The 19,790-nt window shown below is 40.8% G+C and overlaps 1 protein-coding gene across 1 annotated transcript; it reads right to left on the reverse strand.

Annotated features, from left to right (window-relative positions):
• Positions 1 to 11,651: 11,651 nt before the first annotated feature.
• On the reverse strand, positions 11,652 to 13,763 carry LOC136481567 (uncharacterized). The gene is made up of 4 exons (XM_066478903.1): positions 13,449 to 13,763; positions 13,292 to 13,364; positions 11,825 to 12,350; positions 11,652 to 11,743 (listed from the first exon to the last, which is right to left on the reverse strand). The coding sequence occupies exons 1-4, from the start codon at positions 13,761 to 13,763 to the stop codon at positions 11,704 to 11,706; spliced, it is 954 nt and encodes a 317-aa protein (XP_066335000.1). The 3' UTR covers positions 11,652 to 11,703.
• Positions 13,764 to 19,790: the final 6,027 nt, after the last annotated feature.

Here is a 19,790-nt window from a genome sequence, read left to right on the forward strand (position 1 = left end):
TCTCTTCTTTCTTTCCTTTCTTTGTTGCCGAACAAGAGAAATGAGAGAGATGGAGGGGGAGGGCTCTTGGTGGTGTGGTTTTGTGTGAGTGATGTGCTGACATGTAGGCCCAGTTGGGGTGTGTGTGTGACAACGCAACACTATGCATGTTACATGTGTCACTATGATCTGACAGACAGTCCATCGGACGTGTCGGACGGTTCGCCAGTGCCCAACCGTGTCTAACAGACTAACTGGTTGTGCAAGGGTTTCAACGGACACTCCGCCGTGACAGTGGACACTTCGTCAGTGCACGGGTTGGCTAAGATTATCCTAAGTTTGTGAGGAGTCTTGACGGATGATTCGGTGGTGATGTCGGACGATCCGCCAAAACTTGTAGTGCTCGGTTTTGGGTTGGTCTAGACAAAAGTCATAATCTAATTTGGATTAAAGATGCACACTTGGATGGTCAGAAATGATTGCCTATATGGTAATGATTTTTGGGTCGCTACAATCCAGTGAGGGGCTTCACCAACGACTTTGTTGTCATTCACTTTGTATATGCCACCATTTGGTGTGGGGCTTTACCATCCACTTTGGCAACATCTAGTTTGCCTATGCCAAAACCTTTTGGCGAGGGGATTTGCTGCCAACTTTGATGTCAACGATTTTGCCCATGCCAACCTTTTGGTGGAGGGCCAGCCCACATCACCAACATCAGGATCTTTGACTTTGCCTTCGCCTCTAATTTGGAGTGGGGGGTCGATGTTAACATCAACATCTTTGACTTTACCTTCACCCCCAATTTGGAGTGGGGGATCAATGTCAACAACCGCATTGTTGCCATCACCCCCAATTTGGAGCGTAGGGGGTTCAACGTCAACATTGGCATCTTCGACATCACCTTCACCACCAATATGAAGTGGGGGTTGATGCAAACATTGAAATCTTTCACATCACGTTTGTCATCAATTTCAAGTGGGGGATCACCTACATCATCTACAAACAACATCCATGCCTTTGTCATCTACTTCAACAACATGAAGAGTCTCTCATAAGCACCAGCCAAGAGAGGTTGGCAAGGGACACATGCATCGGACAAGCAATCGATGCAAGCCTTGTCTAGCACCTATGTAGCACCCGATTTTAAGAACAAAACCAGATACGCACAATATATGAGCCTAGAAAGTCAAATCTCACATATAGCTACAAATAAGGGTAATATCAATAGACAATGCTTAAATACATAGCGTATTAGTATAGAGAATATAACCTCAGAGTGTAGACAACGGAAAGACAACTCCGATCTTCAGACAATGACTCGAATCCATAGGGACAACTGACTGGTTGATCACAAGCCTAATTCCTTCAAACTCTAGCAATCTGGTACCCATCAGGGATTTTTATCCAAATAATTGAAAAATAAAGCAAGCTTAAGTACATGTCGTACTCAACAAATATAACATGGGGTTCATGAGGCTCAAAAGGCTGACACTGGTTTAACTGCAATTAGCTTTTATTGAGTCATGATTTTAGCAATAGGGTGGCAACAAAGTTATCATAAGCCCATAAACACATGATCAGGTAAACATGAATAATGAATAGCATAAACAGTATTCATTGATGAGCATCTTCATCATCATTAACCATTAGTGATCATCTATTCCGTAAATGTTCCAAGGTCGCTCATGACCGTGAGCACGGCTGATATACCAGTTTTACACTCTACAGAGGTTGTACACTTTCACTATGAGTCGTGATTTACCCTTTCGCCTGAGGTAGCTAATCTCTTGACCCACTTCCAAGGAAGGTCGGCAGGGTTCACTATGAAGTCTTTCAAAGGTTCGTCTAACAAGTTAGGGCCATTAGATTTACTTGGCAAACAGATGTAGAGCCCCCCTTCTTGATGGCACAATGACGTGCAGCCTATACACAAGGGGACAGAGGACGCACTATACTCGATTCGTCAAGCTATTCTTACACCAATAAAGGTAACCACTAACAAGCTAGAAAAGGTCCTCATACTGGGCTAAAGCTAGAGCCATATAGCCCTCACAGTTGTACTGTAAGTTCCGAATGATCACTTACAGATAAGTCCTTAGGGAGAGGAATCTAGAGCACTATAAAAATAGCCCAATGCTCTAGCCCCCTGATTCCATGTTGCTAAAAACATCTTTTAGTGTTTATTGCATATACCATTAGTCAAGTTACAAGATCATGGTTGTTGTTGAGCACTAGCAAAGCTAGCCAATGCAATACCCCATTGGTATCAAGGCACAAGGTACAAAGTACTAGGAAATACTTAGTGGCAACCAAGGTAGACACATGCAATATTAATTAAATGATTAAAGGTGTATAGGACAACAAGGAAGATCCCATGCTATACTTGCCTTAAACACTTGCTCAACTCTCATACCATCAGCTTTCGGTCATCACCTTCAAATCTTCAACGTCTAGAAATGGTTCTCGTCTACTCGTAGCAAGCACCACACATAGGCAATCATACAAGCAACAAATAAAAGCAACTAAGAACAATTCACCACACGAGAGAAAAACAACATACTAAAAGAGAGCTCGTCACTACGGTCACAAGATCACAAGAAACACCGAGAACGGAACTACCGTTGAAAGAAACGACTACCAGGAGATTTATATTATAAAAGTAAAGAAAAGCCTACATGCTTGATTTGTTTTAATTTAGCAAAACCATATGAAGCATGTTAATTCAGATTACATAAATTCACATTTTATTTTAGAAGCCAGATTAAACTAGTCATATTTTATTTACCAACATATCTCATATTATTTAAGCCATTTAAACTTTACTTTGCATAGGAAATAAACATGTGAGAGTATCTATTCAATTTTAACATGTGTGACGTGTTTAAGCTAAGCAAATTATGATTTAAAATACATTTATGTCAATATTAATCAAATTAACATTATCATATGAAAAGGCGAATGTTAAACCCTATGTTACTTTTAATTAAAATCTGGATTACATAAAGCAGTAATCAAATTAATATTTAACTTATAAATTTTCAAAGATGTGAGACATGTTAAACATCGCTGCTAACACGTATCTTATGGTTGGCACGGTCACAACTCAACAAGAACCAAGTTACAACACTAATTAGCTTTTCATTCGAAAAACGGTGTGAGCAATAATATTAATCCAATTAATATTTGTGTTGAAAACTATAAACACGGGACATGGTATATAACATCATCATCGCCTAGTATACAACGTTACAAAGCGAGCGTAGATCAGAAACATAATTAAAAACTAGATTGATTTTAATTAAAAAGACTATTAAATAAATGTTAATCAAATTAATATTTAATTATGAAAGCGTAATAAGGTAACATGGAACACATCATCATGAACACGTATCACACGTTGCGATGAAACTCGCGCAATCGAATCGAAATAAAAAAACCTAAATCGACTTTAATTAAACAACGATTAATTAATTATAAACACAATTAATATTTTAATAAAATAAATTCATAAATAGGTGACATATAAACTAATAACTCTACTGCGTAGATCTCGACGATACGAATCTAACGCAACTTGAACCACTTAAAATGGAATTAAAACGGATAAACGACAAAGGTTACTAACCCGTGGCAATTTCATAATTATCGGCATCTTCTACCTTCGTCCATCCACGTACAGAACGTCACAGGCTCTACTGGCCGGCCGGCAGCGGCGCAGTGCCGGGCTGGGCAACGCGGCGGCGACGGCAATGGTGAGAGAAGGATGAGAAAATTTTAATTTACTACACGAGGGATTTTCCAAACTAGGGGCTCCCAAGGGGTTGATACAAATATATAGGCAGAAAAACTCCCTACATCCACGTCAACCAGCGATATGGTACGAATTGTCGTTGCACCATCCACCTTCACTTATGGGCCTAAATAAACATTAAAGCCCATTAGTAAATGAAGACATGTGCCTTTAGGATTTATTAAGATTATTGCACATGGGCTTTGAAAATTGGGAAAAATGAGAGATTTATTATTTTCAGAATTAATTAATTTCATGGATAAAATAATTCCAGAAAAGTCTAGAATTATTATTTAAGCCGCGAAAAAATCTCCGAAAGCTCTGAAAATTCGTGGAAAATTCCTAGAGACATTATGGAACATGAGGAATCCAAATAAAGTATTTGGAGCCCATGATAAGATAATTTGGAGTATCTAAAAATTAAATTATGCTCGCAGACAAGTAGGAACAGGTTCTAAAAAAAACTGAAAAAATTCTCGAGAAGTTTGTAGAGATTGATTGATGGACGAGGAACTGAAAGGAGTGATTTGTGTTACAAAGAAAAGATTTTAGGAAGCTCCCAACGAAAACTTGAGTCGAGAAACAAAGAATTTGATTGTAGAAATAGATAAAGGCATGCCGGAGAAGGAAAATCGACGTACTAACGCATTTTAAAGACTTTGCTCACTCTTAACACATAAAGAAGCAACAAGCAAACATCACATCATCCAAACGTCCATCAAAATTAGAAAACTTTGAAAATTCATATTTTTCCTCTAACTAAATTTGCGCTAGCTCAAACTAAACTTGGTAAATTTTATCCAAATATTAAAATAATTCATTTTATTTAGTGTTTTCTATACGCAACCCAAAATCGGAAATTTTGGGGTGTGACAACCTGTGATCAAAAGTTTGTAGACACCTCATGATTGTCCACAACTAGATTGACCACACAACTACTTCGCTGATTTCAACTACATCGACTACTTCCGTGAAGGTTCAGTTAAGACAAGAAAGTCATGAAGGCTTGAGTGAATTTGCTGCTAAGGACAAGTAGAAGGAGAATGTATACCTGCACTTGGGGAGGGTGTGGATACACCCACTCTTATCCACAACCATACCCAGCTCTTATTTACCCATTCCTTGCCTTCTCCACTCTAATCCAAACCCAATTCTCCAAATTCAGTGGATAACAAATATTTAGTGGGTAACAACATTGAATTTTAGTAGAACACTGAGCAATGCCTGTAGTCACTCAAATAGCAAACAAGGATGCCACTGGTGGAGTCCTTGGGCGCTTTAGGTCGGCTCTGGCCTTGCCGTATAGAAATTTGTTCGTGGACACGAATCCAAGCGCTCGAGTTGGCGTCGAGGTAGAGATTGAAGAGGTCATCGAGCACCACATCATGCTCACTGCCACCATACCCGCTACGTCGAGGAAGAGGCTCTGGCCAAAAGGGGGGCCGCTGGTCTCATTTGAGGGTGACACCGGTAGCAACTAGCCTCCCAGCGCTGAAGCTTCCAGTCTCGAAGCACGTGAAGCATTAGGAATACAGCGAGCAATGGCGCCACAAGAGCTCACGGTCGTTCCGCACGGGACAAATGGGTGGTGGCCACATGAGCTAGGTTAGGAGACTCGATTGGACAGAACGGGTATGCCCTCCCGATACCCTGTTACCAGTGGATATATCCATACCCTACCCGTTTCTGATGGGTATTTATTTTCTATCCATACCCTACCCATTTGATGTGGATATGATTTTGTGGATGGACATTTGATGCCCAATGACAGGTATAGGAGAAAGTGCCCATCACGATCCTTGTATATACTAGAGTCATGTGTGTGCTCTATTCTCCTTGGCATTTTATTTCCACATGGTTTTTGGGATAGAGTTTTGGCGAGGTGCTCATGTGTAGGTTGTGGCCATCCTCACAACAGCATCCAAATTGTAACTAGGCCACATTTAGTTGTATCTAACTATTGGGTTTTGTACTTTTAGTGAAAACCAAATAGTTGAGGGCCTACAGTTGGGGTGTGGCAGAAGTTAGGGACCCCATTAGTGCATAAAAAATCTCAATAAGCTAGGTCTATTAGTTAGTGTTTAAGACCTAGATGAAATTTGTAGTTACCACTTTGTAATTTATAAGCCCAACCAGGGGAAGGAATGAGAACCTCCACCTCCCCTATAAAAGGGGTGAAGGTAAAGGTAGACATAACCTTTGGCCAATCACTCTTTGCTCAATCCCTCACTCTCTCATTCCTCCTCTCTCATGTTTGGTTTATAACCAACAATGGTGTTTCTTATTCTTGTACTCAAATAAAAGTTTGTATGGCACTTGTAAACGATTGATTGTGGCCATTTAGTGTAATTGATGTCAGCTATGTGTGTTATATGTTTTTAAGAAGTTGTAGTGTGAACCCAATGAAAAGAATCATGTATAGAACAACCAAAATACAGAGCATGCATAGTCACCAGCACTAGCCATATATAATATAGAAAGCTGCATGTTTTTTCAATCTACAACTCAGAAATTTTGGGTACTACAACTATAGTGAGATTGACTTAATTGGCAATCTCAGATCTGCTAGTTGATGCCCAGTTAAACCATACGTATTTTTTTCCAGAAATTTAGTATATGCAAATTTGACTTTATGAACACTTTAGCAAGCATTATTGTAAAATGGTTTATGATTTTGCTTTAGAAATAGAAAAAATTTACGTGCCACACAAACAATAGCCGCTAGAAAATTTGATATATCTCAGCTGTTGTCGCAAGAACATATCCAATGTAAGGTATCTTATCATTTTCATTCTCAAAAGTGTTACCCATTTGCATCAGGAGAGTCACAAGTGCATATATATACCTAACACCATGTAGTACTATGACCAGAGACGTATAATATGAGTATTCGAATTGGATAAAGCTTTAATAAATGTATTAGAATTCATGCATATCCAATATTTCTCCCTTTTTATGCCACCACTGAAGATATGAAAATTGCAAACATACAAAGTGGTGATGATGTCAACAACCAGAACCTACGGGCCAAAGCAATCATAGAAAACTTTCCTCTAGTCCTTTGTAACTAAATAACTCAAACTGAAAAGTAAAAAAAAATAAAATATAATAACTCCAATTGTGATTAAGTTTTCATATCAAATGCAATCAACTTGTGAGGCATCATATACAAAACCAACTTTACAATTTCATACTTCCAGCTAACTGCGAGGAGCATTCTCCTATTTCGTGTCTACAAAATATCTTCATCTGCATTGTTATGGCCTTCACATGTTTGTTGGAAGATAATCTGAAAATAGGAGTATGAAGACACTATCCTACTCAATTTTTATTGTCAGCAACTAATGGAATAGAGTTATATCTGTAAAATTAGCAATTGTTTTAAAAATGTCTCAAAATCATTCTTAATATGTCATATGCAATAGTTCTCGATGGTTCTTTAAATTTCTAATATAGACATGTTTTTTGCAAGAAAATATAGACATTGTTTCATTAACACATATGGTACGGTGTGATAATTTGGATTTTCCAGAAGGGGCTAAAATTATACAATCATTTTAATTTATAAATTAATAATATAGCTAACTAGTAACAGCTTGTCAGGATATAAATGATTGGAATTTTTAGGAGTTCAAATATTAAGGACACTTAACCTGGTGGAGTACCATTTGGATATAACTACAAGTACAATTTTTTAGAGGAAATTTTCTACTTTAGAAGCCATGCCTAGACACCACGTAACTAATTAACATTATCCTATGCATACAGATAGGTATATATCCTCTTGTTCATGCAGTACTTGTAGTAGTTAAAATCCTTAGCTACAACTTTTGTTTTTGCTTGTCCTCAATGAAAGGATCTACAATGCCTAGAGGAGGTGAATATGCGTGTCTGGAATTTCTTAAGACAAACTTAAGAACAATGGATTTGTTGCAGGTTGGAAGTTCCGAGTTTGGGTCGGAACTTCCGACTCCCGATCTGATGTTCCCGACACAAACTTTCGAGAGTTCTGACCATCGGGAAACTATGAAATTAGAGCTTGAATCAAATTGAAAATCTGATATGTGAATTACCCCACTTCCTTTGATGTTAATAAAGAGATTGGTCACCTTCATTTGCAGACTACCTTCTCCAATTGATAGATTGGGTCCAAACGCTAATCACAAGTTCAAACAAGTTTGTAACAACAAAACACAATTGATAAATGAATCAGATGCAAGAAGAACCACACAAAGAGACAGGGATTTGACTCGAAGTGCGGCCACACTGCTAACGAGGTGACCACAAAGGTCAACTGAATACCGGCACTACATGCTTGTAGTCAAGCACCGTGTCGCTTGCTCCATGCATGCATATGCATGAATGTGAATTGCAACGGCCAGAGCATCTTCAATATTGTTTTTAAACGACCGGGTATCTTTCCTATAGTTTTTATTTTCTTATTTCTAATATTGAGGAACAAAGAATTTCTTGGTGAGTCACCTCACATACATGACATGTGGGCCTGAAGCCTTCGGAGCGTACTGGTCAGAGTCCAACTCTGTGGTTAAGTCCATAGTGAGTCTCAATTTGCAGCCACACTATAGCCTTGTTTGGATGCATGTGTATTCGCTTCAATCCGCATGTGTTGAAATGGAATAGAATGGAACTTAGTTTAATTTTACTCCAATGCACCTCAACACATGTGGATTAAGATGAATACAAGCGCATCCAAACAAGGCCTACCATGGGTCGGGTGCAAGGGTGCTTGCTGCCATGTCAGTTCCCACCCTCCTAGCGACGTGGTGACCTTCCGTTGGCCAAGCGCATTTGTGGGGCCAGGGAGATCAAATTTATCTTGCCCCTTGCTTTTTTCTAAGGAAAAGTATGGATCTACAAAGGGCCATGTTTAGATTCATAAAGATAATAATTAGTTCATTTAGATCCAAACAGTTCTAATTATCTGTGTGCCTGAAAACTAAGAATCAAAGCCATTAGATGATGCATCACGATTTAACATAGTTTTAGGAAAAACAATCTAAGTCGCCATTTGAAGTCTGTACGAGGGAGAAATAGTTTTAGTTTAGAACTTAAAGCGGAAACTATGAACTAAGTTTTTCCGGAATTTGTTACTTTATTTTGGTACTCTATATTCATGTTAATGTTATATTATGTTTGATTGGCTTTGAATCATGATTCGTGAGCTCTAGTTATAGCTTTATTTGAAATTCTTTTTATTTTTGTAAAGGAAAAAGATCGGGAGACGTAATGCTAATGTCCTCTGTTGCAACTCATAAAGCGGAGCAGCCAGGTCCTTGGTTGATCAAATTGCTTGATCCTGCACGTGCTGCGCGCCAACAAAGGGCCCAGCGTGACGCGCCTCGGCCTGGCTACAAGGGATGGGCAATATGGGCCTGTTGGCCCGCTAAGGGCTACTTTGGCAGTATGGGGAAATAAACCCAGGGACTGTAGCCCCTGCGGATAAATTTTTTGGCCCATCCATTCCCCCCCTTACCGCTGGGAAGATATCCACGTACGGGGAAGGTGCCCTGTCGTTGTTTGGCAGACTTTTTCCAGCCATTTTGGACAGCTCCAATAGCAGACATGCATTTGGAGTAGGAAAAGATGCAAACCGAGGAGCAACTGATGTACCAGAAGCTGACAAGCACAGAGTTGGAGGATGCAATACAGATAATTGAGAAACCATGTCTTAAAAAATCAGGAAATATTAGGAAAAAAAAAAGAAAAAACAAAAGGAGGTGAAAAATATAAAAAAGTCACTACATATCAATGTCAGAGCACTGCACAGTCATACTATGAATAAGGCTACATACAGCAACCCTGATGGCCAACAAGTTAAAAAAAAACTGAATCACTATTATGAAAGACTGAATGGAAACTTAAAAAGAAAAAAAAAACTGGAATGCCATAGCAGACATGCATTTCGAGTAGGAAAAGATGCAAACCAAGGAGCAACTGATGTACCAGAAGCTGACAAGCACAGAGTTGGAGGATGCAACCAAAGTACCAAACGGAATAACTATCATCTGAAATCTAGTGAAAGCCAAGTCGAATAAGTCTCTATACAAATACATAAATATTTCAAATCTGACATCATGTCTAACTATCATCTAAAATCTAGTGAAAGCCAAGTCACTGCTCTGCTCTACTGCAGCTGCACTGAACCTCGGTATGTCTTAGAAAATTGAAAACAATGTCCCCTGCAGCTGCATTTGCTTCCACACCAAAAACCCTGCAGGTAAACAAGGAAAAACATTAGTAGCTTAGAGACATACCTAAAGTAAACTAATCTAGTGCTGCTAGGATACATCAACTTGAACCAAGGGTAAACATGTGGCATGCCATAGCAAATATTGTCATTACTACGCACAATAGTATTCATAGGTAAAATAGCTTGCAGCTACAAGCCTACAGGACTAATTCATAGGTAAGGGCTCACAGTACTAGAGTATCCACCTATCTACGCCATCACAGTACTAGAGTATCCACCTTTCGTCTTCGTCTCTTCCAGTTTAGTAGGCGTCTTCTTCAATGGCAGAATGTTTTGGGGAAGAGATATACAGCAAACATGCTAAAATAATGGCGTGCCAGGTGCCAGCCATGCATGAATGGTTCTGCTAGCCTAAAATAATTCTTTGATCAGACAAACTGTGCACAACTGCACACGAACGTGTAATCTGAACTGCAAGCACCAGCCCTCTGATCGGATTCATGGCACATCCTATGATCCTAATAACTTCTCACAGTGACAAACCATGCATGACAGATCAGGGAAAAGTTCTAAGACTTGCAAAAGAATCTATAAATACTCCTACAACGGAATAGTAAAATCCATCAGTCTGTCTGCAAAGTTTCTTTTAAGACCGGCGCCCGGCAGGGGCCTGGCCGGCTCCGGCTGGCCCAACTCCCCTGCATGAAAGGGACTGAAGCATGGAGTAAAGAGGCTGAAGAAGTTAATCTTCCACGCATATTGTAATGGCATATGCAATCTCCTGGTACTTGGCTACTTGCCTTTTGGTTTGGAGCTCAATGTGGTGCGTGCTAAGATTACCAGCTTTGCCCAAGGTGGTTCTGCTGGCTCTAGCAAAAGACCAAAAGTGCTTGCATGGGTTGTAGTTGCTGGCAACTTGTCATCATTCCCTTAATCAAAGTTGGGTGCGGGTAACAGGAAGGGGAACAGGACGCAGGAAGATGATCCCCAAGCATCCAATCTGTGATCCTCTGCGGCCAATTTGTTTGGCAACATAGTTGTAAGGGCCTGTTTGACATAGCCTAAAAAGGTTATGCAAGTGCTAGCTAGATAGGTGTTCAAGCCTGTGAAGCTAGTGTTTTAGGGCTTCAAGTTGTCTCATACTATAGTAGCCACAGTAAAAAAAACATGGTGAAGCGGAAGCTGAGTCAAGGTCTATCAAGGAAGTCCTAAGATTGTACCATAAGAAATTTCAATGTAATCCCCTGCATGAATCTGGATTGCACTGGACTAAGTATTGGCTACTTGCTGAACTTTCAAATCTCAAGACTGGATACGGTTTTGTGGCACTTAGTATGGATACAGTGGAAGGAATGCATCTATCCAAGATTATGTGCTCCAATGAAGTACTATCACAGTTAGCAGTACTATCACTCCACACATATAGAAGCACATATAACTAGTTCTATCTACACATATAACTAGTCAGGAACATATAACTAGTTCATTATCCACACATATAACTGGACTAAGTAAAAGCAGTCCTCTATCTCTATCTACACATATAACTAGTTCATTATCCACACATATAGAAGCAGCAGTAGCATACTACGCAGAACAGGTAATTCCTAGGCTAATAAAAAATAAGATCAATCGGCAGTCATAGCTGTTGGCAAGTGCAAGCTGCTATTCAAATAATATACCTGCATACAATGACTGCAGCTGCATTTTTCTTCTCAATTCAAACATTGCCTCCACCAACATTGCCTCTACAGATAGCACTGCAAGTAAGCACAAGGAAAAGCATTAGCAGCTAAGACATACCAAAGTAAACTAATCCAGTGGCAGCTAAGCATTATTACCTAATCTGCTGTTTGAGCCAAATCAAGCGAACATTTTTGTTTTTCATTTTCATGAATACCTCCCTATCTATCTCAGATTTGAAGATATTCATAGCATACGCCTTCTCCACATCAGTAAGTTCCATTGTATCAACTTCATCGAGACACTTGTCGACTGAAAATGTTTCGTCTTGTTTCTTCTTTTCATTGAGTGCTTCCATTGTTTTACTTGTTTGCATCTTCTTAAACTGCACAAAACCATCAATAGCAGCACCAATGTGACTTTGCTTACGCTTTCTCCCACCACTCGTTCCTTGCACAGAATCTTGATTGGAAGGTGCAGACTGAGCTTCATTGCATGCACTTGAGACGTCTAGCCCATCAAAAGTAGCACCTGGACTTGTGCTATCAGACACTGCAACAGGAGCAACTGGAGCAGCTGGAGCAGCCAGAGCAGCCGGAGCAGCTGGAGCAGCAATAGGAACAAGAGGAGCAGGCTGCAAGTGCTCAGTTGATGTGAAGTTTAGATCTCCTGTAGCAACACTTCCTATGCAAAAAAGATAGGAAGAGTTACTACTTTTACTAGAAACTGATGGGTGGGCGAAAAATAGGAACACTTCCTATGGTTTAAATCAAGACTGATTAAATCACAACTTTGTTTCAGCATGCTTTTTATCTTTTCTTCTCTTCAGTAGGTTAGACCAGAGGGCATAGAAGCGTCATAACTGATACTGCAGGGTTGCTACATCAGTGCAAATTTAATATGCAGGGTTTGCTGGCATTAGCCATGTAATGTCAACAATATTTCTCAGTAATCGTCATGTTTCATGCAATCATGTATTCTTGGTACCAAACGTAATGGAATACACTAGTTGTCTTTATGTGTACTACTGTCTGCTGAAAGTGAAGCGTATTGGTTGATGAACAGGCTTGTGATGAAGACATGCCAACAACAGAAGCTATGTGGCATCCAATGAACAAGTTTTGGTAAACCTTCTATTCTTTTGCAGTTTTTCTATTCTTCAAGGTTTGTCATTCTCACAGAGAAAGACAAAGAACAAGAACAATTGCAGCTCTCCAAGTTGTGCTCACGAAAACAGGGAATAAGAAAAAATACTTAGATAAAAGTATTGTGCGTCATTGATGTCCTGGGGTTCAGGCATCACATTTAGCCAAATTATAGTTAACCCAACGAGTTGTAATGTTTTAAAATATCATCACAAAACTGAACTGTAGCAGCTATACTGAACTTCAGGTTATGCAAATGATGGTGAGGGAACTATAGAGCGGCCAACCAAGAGACGCTATAGATATACTGGTTATGCAAATGCTGATCTAACACTATAGTGCTCAGTTGATATGAACTATAGATCTCCTTATTTCTTTCTTCCTTTTTTTAACGGTGTGCCTTTGCAGCATATAGGAAAGCAAAGCAAAGGCGAGAAAAAAAAGCTACATAACCTTAGAGAGAAGTTTCAAATAACATACCAGCATACAATGACGTACAGTCTTCATATAAAGGAAACGGCTTCTTCTGGAACCTAGCCATTTTTCCATTATCCTATTTAATACCAAGGCAACAGCATAGTTAGTACTTGCAACCAGAATATGGCAACAATTTTTTGGTTTAGTGAAAAAATCTTACATTGATCAGTTTCTTCCATTTTTCTGGTTCCGCAATGACCATGGCCAATGAGTCATTCCAACCAACACCACTATCCTTTAACGCTACATGTATCGCCTTCCAGCTGCCCTTTAGCTCCTTTTTCTTCTCTTGTAGCTGCTGCTTTGTGAAGCATGCTAAAGGATACATTTGGGTAAACTTCTCTGAGATACTTCTCCAACCCTCTCCACTCCATCCATTCTGACCCCTGAACAAGGGGATGTTCACATGGTCCCTCATAATGTCAACAAGCCCTTTCTCATATCTAGAGTTCCATGTAGCCCTTGATTTCGACATTGCTGCAAGAAATAATTACAGAAATACATAGCTCATAAAATATTATAGAATGTATTGGAGAATTTATTACAGAATGTTGGATCACACAGAAAATGCATAACTCATAACATATTATAGAATGTATTGGAGAATTTATTACAGAATGTTGGATCACATAATGTATTACAGAAATACATAACTCATAACTCATAAATTACATTCCAAACACTACTATCCTACACATTGTAGGCAGCCCACATCTGATGGGCTATCTGGTCTCGTAGGGTATTTCCATGGTTTGATTCCATCTCACTTGGGTAGTTAGTGTCTCCCTCTGGCATGTCGACATAATTTGATGGGTTGATATTATCAGGTAGGATGTCTAGCCACTCTTCACTCCCATTCAACCCTCTAATGATGTTGTGAAACACAGCAGCAGCTGCTGGAATCATAACTTGAGATTCAATTGGGTAATGTGTCCCCACTTTCAGAATTGGAAACCGCTTTTTGAGAACCCCAAAGGCCCTCTCAATGTGATTTCGAAGAATCGCATGCCGATGATTAAACAATTCCTTGTAGTTGGCATATGCATTTCCCCTCTGGCCACGTCTCCTGAACTCACTGAGATGATACTTAACTCCTCGGTAGGGAGCAAGGAATGATGGTGTGTTTGCATATCTAGTGTTACATATATGAAATTATATTATTACATATATGAAATTATATTATTACATATATATTACCAATTCAAATCAACTAGAGAAAAGGAGAGCACTCAAAGTAGAGAAAACAAGTATTAGAAGGGCAGATTCAAAGTATTAAAAGTCTAAAAAAGTTAAGAAAACAAGTATTATAAGTAGAGAAAACAAGTATTAAAAGTCTAAAAAAGTCAGAAGTACCTAATCATTTTCTATAACATTCTATACTTGGAGAGGTTTGGTTAGCATTACAGCTGTCTGTGGCTCCGACAGTAGGCTGCAGATAGAATGAAATGAAGTGGGAGACACTCCAGACAACCAAGATGTTTGCAGGCTAATATATATCTCAAAAATGTTACATGAATCTGACATTACGGAGCCAAGGGCAGAATCAAAAGGCACCTTGGCCCATGGCTGGCTGCAATCAAAAGAGCGAGCACCGGCGAAACAAGGTGAAAGCAGCAACAGGCACACAACTCCCGAATCCAAAGCAATCAAACAATCATCAGCATCAATCAAAACTACTATTGCGTCTATCGATCAAACAACTATACCAGGAAAACTTTACCCCTGTTGATGCCATCAGGTTAATAAATGTCTCTGTGTCTGTCAGATACCGCATCTAAGGAAAATTCACAAATTTACCATTTCATTTCTCTGTTGTAGGGAGCTTATATTTTTCTAACTTATCCTCAAATCTCCCAATTGCACTTTAAAATTGCAATGCGATTTGTAATTCACTGTATCAAGAATAATCAGATGGTAATTCACTACAGAGATACAAGATAAATTTAGCTGTTCCGTTTCTACCATTGGACAATCTGAAATCTCTCTGGTTTCTATTTAGGGTTTGAAGAAGACACTAGTGCTGCAACCATGAGCACCATGAAAAATACTACACTTGTCCTACAGTGTTAGTCATATCTGTGTTTAATGAATGGTGAATTGAATAATTTTCCATCCCTCAAACATCCTTTCTTCTGCTTACAAGTTAACAGTACTATTGCTGGTCTGATTCAGGAGGTCTCTGACAATAACTGTGTCTATCGGAACGAGGTGCACCACACGGCTGGGGAGCGAACGCAGGTCTTGCAGGACGTTACTTCTGACCCAACTCTTCCCAGAACCAAGACTGTCCGCTGCAATGTCTGTGGGCATGGAGAGGCTGTTTTCTTCCAGGTTTTTTTCTTGTTTTGCCTTGTCGCATTTTAATGGGTTGCATTTTCATGTGATCCTGTTATGCTATCTGAATGACTTGTTAAACAGAATAGTATGCCAAAATTCTGCACCTTGTTAATGTTAACGTTGGATATTGCATCCCTTTTTTTTGGCAGTATCTATCCTATATGTTGAGGCCTGCATCTATATCCATTGCCACACGTCCGATCAAACAACTACTATTTCCTGATGCCACACGTCCGATTGTAGAATTTTGGGGATAGAATTGTTTACCTGGACCATACATGCTTGACAGGCCACAATCAAAACAGGCCGAGGCATGCATGTACTGCGAAGTACACTGACTAGACTCTACGTGCATGTACTGCGAAGTTGCAATGACTAGACTCTCTCACTAATGACTTTGGGAGGGGCGCACATGAGATGGGTAGGACACTGACGGACTATGCATGCTTGTTGCCCGCAGGATTTTACAGGAGTGGGAGACCAATCTACAATATTTCGTGGAATTTTGGATGATACTATTCAGTGCCGGGGACTTCCTTATCGCTCGTATTCCTGCACTACTAGTAGTACTAATAGCATTGCTATGGCCATTGACAGTCCTGTTTTGGTGCATCTGGCTGTTCTACGTGCTCGGGCCATTGGCCTGTGCAGGGATCTCGTCATGGCGCATAGCGAAGCTGAATCACGGTTATCACATGGATGGGACTGACAGCATGGCAGACATGATGGCAACACTGAACATATTCTATTCACTTATTATTTTCCAAGGCGCCATGTTCTTGGTATTGCTACTACCTATGTACATCTACGAGTAAAAGGTACACATCCAAGTCGCAGAAGCTCAAACTTGGGAGGGACAAGGAGGAGGGAGGAAGGACTCACTGGATCTTGGGACGAGGCAAGGCGGCCAGGCGGGGGCAGTCACGGAGCAGTGGAGATTGAGCCGGTGCGGTCCGGTCGGCGGGCGGCGGCGTCACTGGATAAGCTTCACGCAGCCGGGCGTTGAGGTGGCGACGGCAGCCCCAGGATCTACAAGAAAGAGAAGAGAGGATGAGACCCGAAACCAGATAAAACATGATATTGTTGGGAGAGAGGAAGGGCTCACCGGTTCTTGGGACGAGGCAAGGCAGCCAGGTGGGGGCAGTCACGGAGCAGGGGTGGAGATCGAGCCGGCGCGGTCGCGTCTGCGGGCGGACGGCGGCGGCGGCGGTGGCACTGGATCAGGCTCTGAGGCGAAACCCTAGCGGAGGAGAGGCGGCGAGAAACATTCTGAGAAGAAAACCGAAACCCTAGCGGAGGAGAGGCTCTGAGTAGGCGGGCTCACCGTTGGCGTGAGCCGAAGCGTCGAGAAGGCGGAGGAGAGGCGGCGATGGGATGCCGGGGCGACGGCGGCGGCCTCGCGACTAGCGGCTACGCGAGCGGAGGAAGAGGCGAAGAGCTGCGCGAGCGGTCGGCACGGGGAAACCCTCCCAGCCTCATCACTCGTGGATTTCTTCCGCGCGGAAAACGAGAGGAAGCGGGCTGCGTTCCTCGGGTTGGTGGACTGCCAAAGGGCGTAAACAATTGGCCCAGGAAGACCGGCACGGGGCAGATTTGGCCCAGGGAAAAGACCGGGATCCCCCAGGGAATCTGGGCTGCCAAAGTAGGCCTAACAGGGAATAGAGGGGAAAGAGGAGCTGGGCCATCTTCCAACCAAATAGAGGTAGGAGGGAAAGACGCCGACATGTCAAGGTGGGCTCGGGAGAAGAATCGAAGAAGCTGGGCTGAGTAAGAAATTGAAGCCCAGATCAAGAAATGGTTTAGGAAACAGATTTTACATCTATTTTATTTCCAGAAATCCCCTGAAGTTTACTAAGAGTTTATTGGAAAATTCGCCATAATTTCCAAGGTCCCCAAGAACCTCTGGAACAAGATTTAGGGATTTGCTTTTTTTAGGAGGAAAGAAGTCCAAATTACTATCTCAAAGTATTGCTTCTGTACAAATAACCCACTAAAATATTGTTTAATTTAGTTTACTCTGCTTAACTATTTTTGTCGGTCTTTACCCCTTGTCAAGATTTGTGCTTTTCATTTCTCTACGTACAATTTAAATTTTAATTTAAAATTTTGTGAGGTCATAGTGGACACCGTTGAATATATTATTAATTTTATATCACTATGTTTGTGAGGTGATAGTGGACATCGTAGTACCTGAAAGTTCCAGAAGAAGAAGTCCACACCGAAGCCCTAGATCTACAAGACACGCTTGACTATGTTGAGCATCCTGTCAAGATTCTGGATCGAGCAGATAAGGAAACCAGAAGAATGACCATCCCCATGTGCAAGGTTCAATGGAGCAACCACACTGAATGGAAAGCAACTTAGGAGAAGGAAGAAGAACTTCGGAAGCAGCAACCCCATCTCTTCACCGACTAAGCAGCACCTTAATCTTGAGGACGAGATTCCTGTAAGGGGGAGGACTATAACATCCCGTGATTCTGTGTAATAGAAAAATCTCAACTTTTTTAAATTTTTTGCTTGAATGTGTGTTGCATGTAAATGCTAGGTCAAACTTAAAATGTTTTCCCTTCCCACTCAGAATTCAAAATCCGAGCTTCAAAACTTTTTACATTAAACTGCTTGTCATGAAGATTGATCACCTACGTGACAAGAGGCATTTTTGAGGAAAATAAAAACCTTGGTTGAATTCGAGACGCACTCGAATTCGACATGCAACCCGCACGCATGATTTATTATTTCCTAAAACGAAAACCTAACTCCCTCTCATCTTCTTCAAATTGAGTTTACAAATAATTGATGCACCACATATAGTTTAATCATGCATGTGTGATTTGGTTCTTGTGTTGGTTGTGCTTGGAGGTATCCTCTCCCCTATAAAAATATAGAGCAAAATAGGAAATCAATCTCCCTTTTGTTCATGGCCTTCAGACCGAATCTGGCCCTGCTGGCCTTCTTCCGTCTAGCCTGAGGCCCAGCTCGTCGCGTGGCCCAACTTTCTCCTCAAGCCCGCAGGCCCAGCGCGAGCACAGGCAGCAGCCAGCCTTCCCTCTCCGCCTCACCCTAGCGGACTGACTATAAAAGCCTCGGCCAGCCTCGCCCTCACCCTCTCCCTCCTGTCCGCCTCCACAAGACCGTTCCACCCTCTCTGCCTCCTTCCCCAGTCCAAGGACACCATGGCCGTGCCGCCCTGAGGCCGCGACGGTGCCAACAACGGCATCGCCGCGGCACAGAAGCTGCACAAGGAGATCCGCTGTCCCCAGTCCTAAGTTTTCGAGGGCCCTCTGGCGAACTCATCGCAAGGGCCCCTCTAAACTATATATAAATTTTATAATATATATAAGCGCTAATTTTTCATGCAAAGCGAAAACAAATCTAGTGATATATTTTTAATTTAACATGTTTGATAATTATCGAGGAATAATATAGATTAAAACTAATATGATTACCTTAAGGAAGAATAGAACTCCATAATATACATTCCTTCTCATAAAAAGATAGTTCTTCGGGCATTTCTTGATGCAAAATCATCAAGGACGGTATTGAGATTAATAGTGTCCAAGATATCCCTCTCGATGGTGCACATAGCCAATCCATTTAACCTTTCTTGGGACATAGTTGATCTCAAATAGTTCTTCAACAACTTCAATTTTGAGAAACTTCTTTCCGCCGAAGCTACAGTCATGGGTACAGTTAAGAGGGTTCAATAGGCAACTGAAACATTTGGATAGCAATCTGCAGCTATAACAAACTCTAGAATATCAAGCGCTGACATCAAAGAATCTGGCAAAGTCACTTGTAACACCTTTAATTCTGAAAAAAAATCATTGATCTCAACATCGGATGAGTTATCCTAAGAAAATGTTTCCACAAAATTCTTGCAGTGCAGCCAAAGATCAGCTTCATCCAAAGATTTCAAATTTTTTTAGTTGAACAAGAACCCAAAAACATTATCAAATTTTTTCATCTGCTCAAATCTACTAGTCAATGAAGCAATTGTAGCATCAATCATAACATTGAAGTACTCTACTCTAAATGAGTCCACAGTAGACCGTTGTATTTCCTCATCTTGATCATCTTGTTTATCAAAATGTTTCTTTCTCTTTCCTTAACGATTTGTACAAAATTTTGGCTCTATATCCATTTTAGATGCAACGTTTTTTACTGT

This window comes from Miscanthus floridulus, chromosome 9 (assembly GCF_019320115.1).
Source record: "Miscanthus floridulus cultivar M001 chromosome 9, ASM1932011v1, whole genome shotgun sequence".
NCBI lineage: Eukaryota > Viridiplantae > Streptophyta > Magnoliopsida > Poales > Poaceae > Miscanthus > Miscanthus floridulus.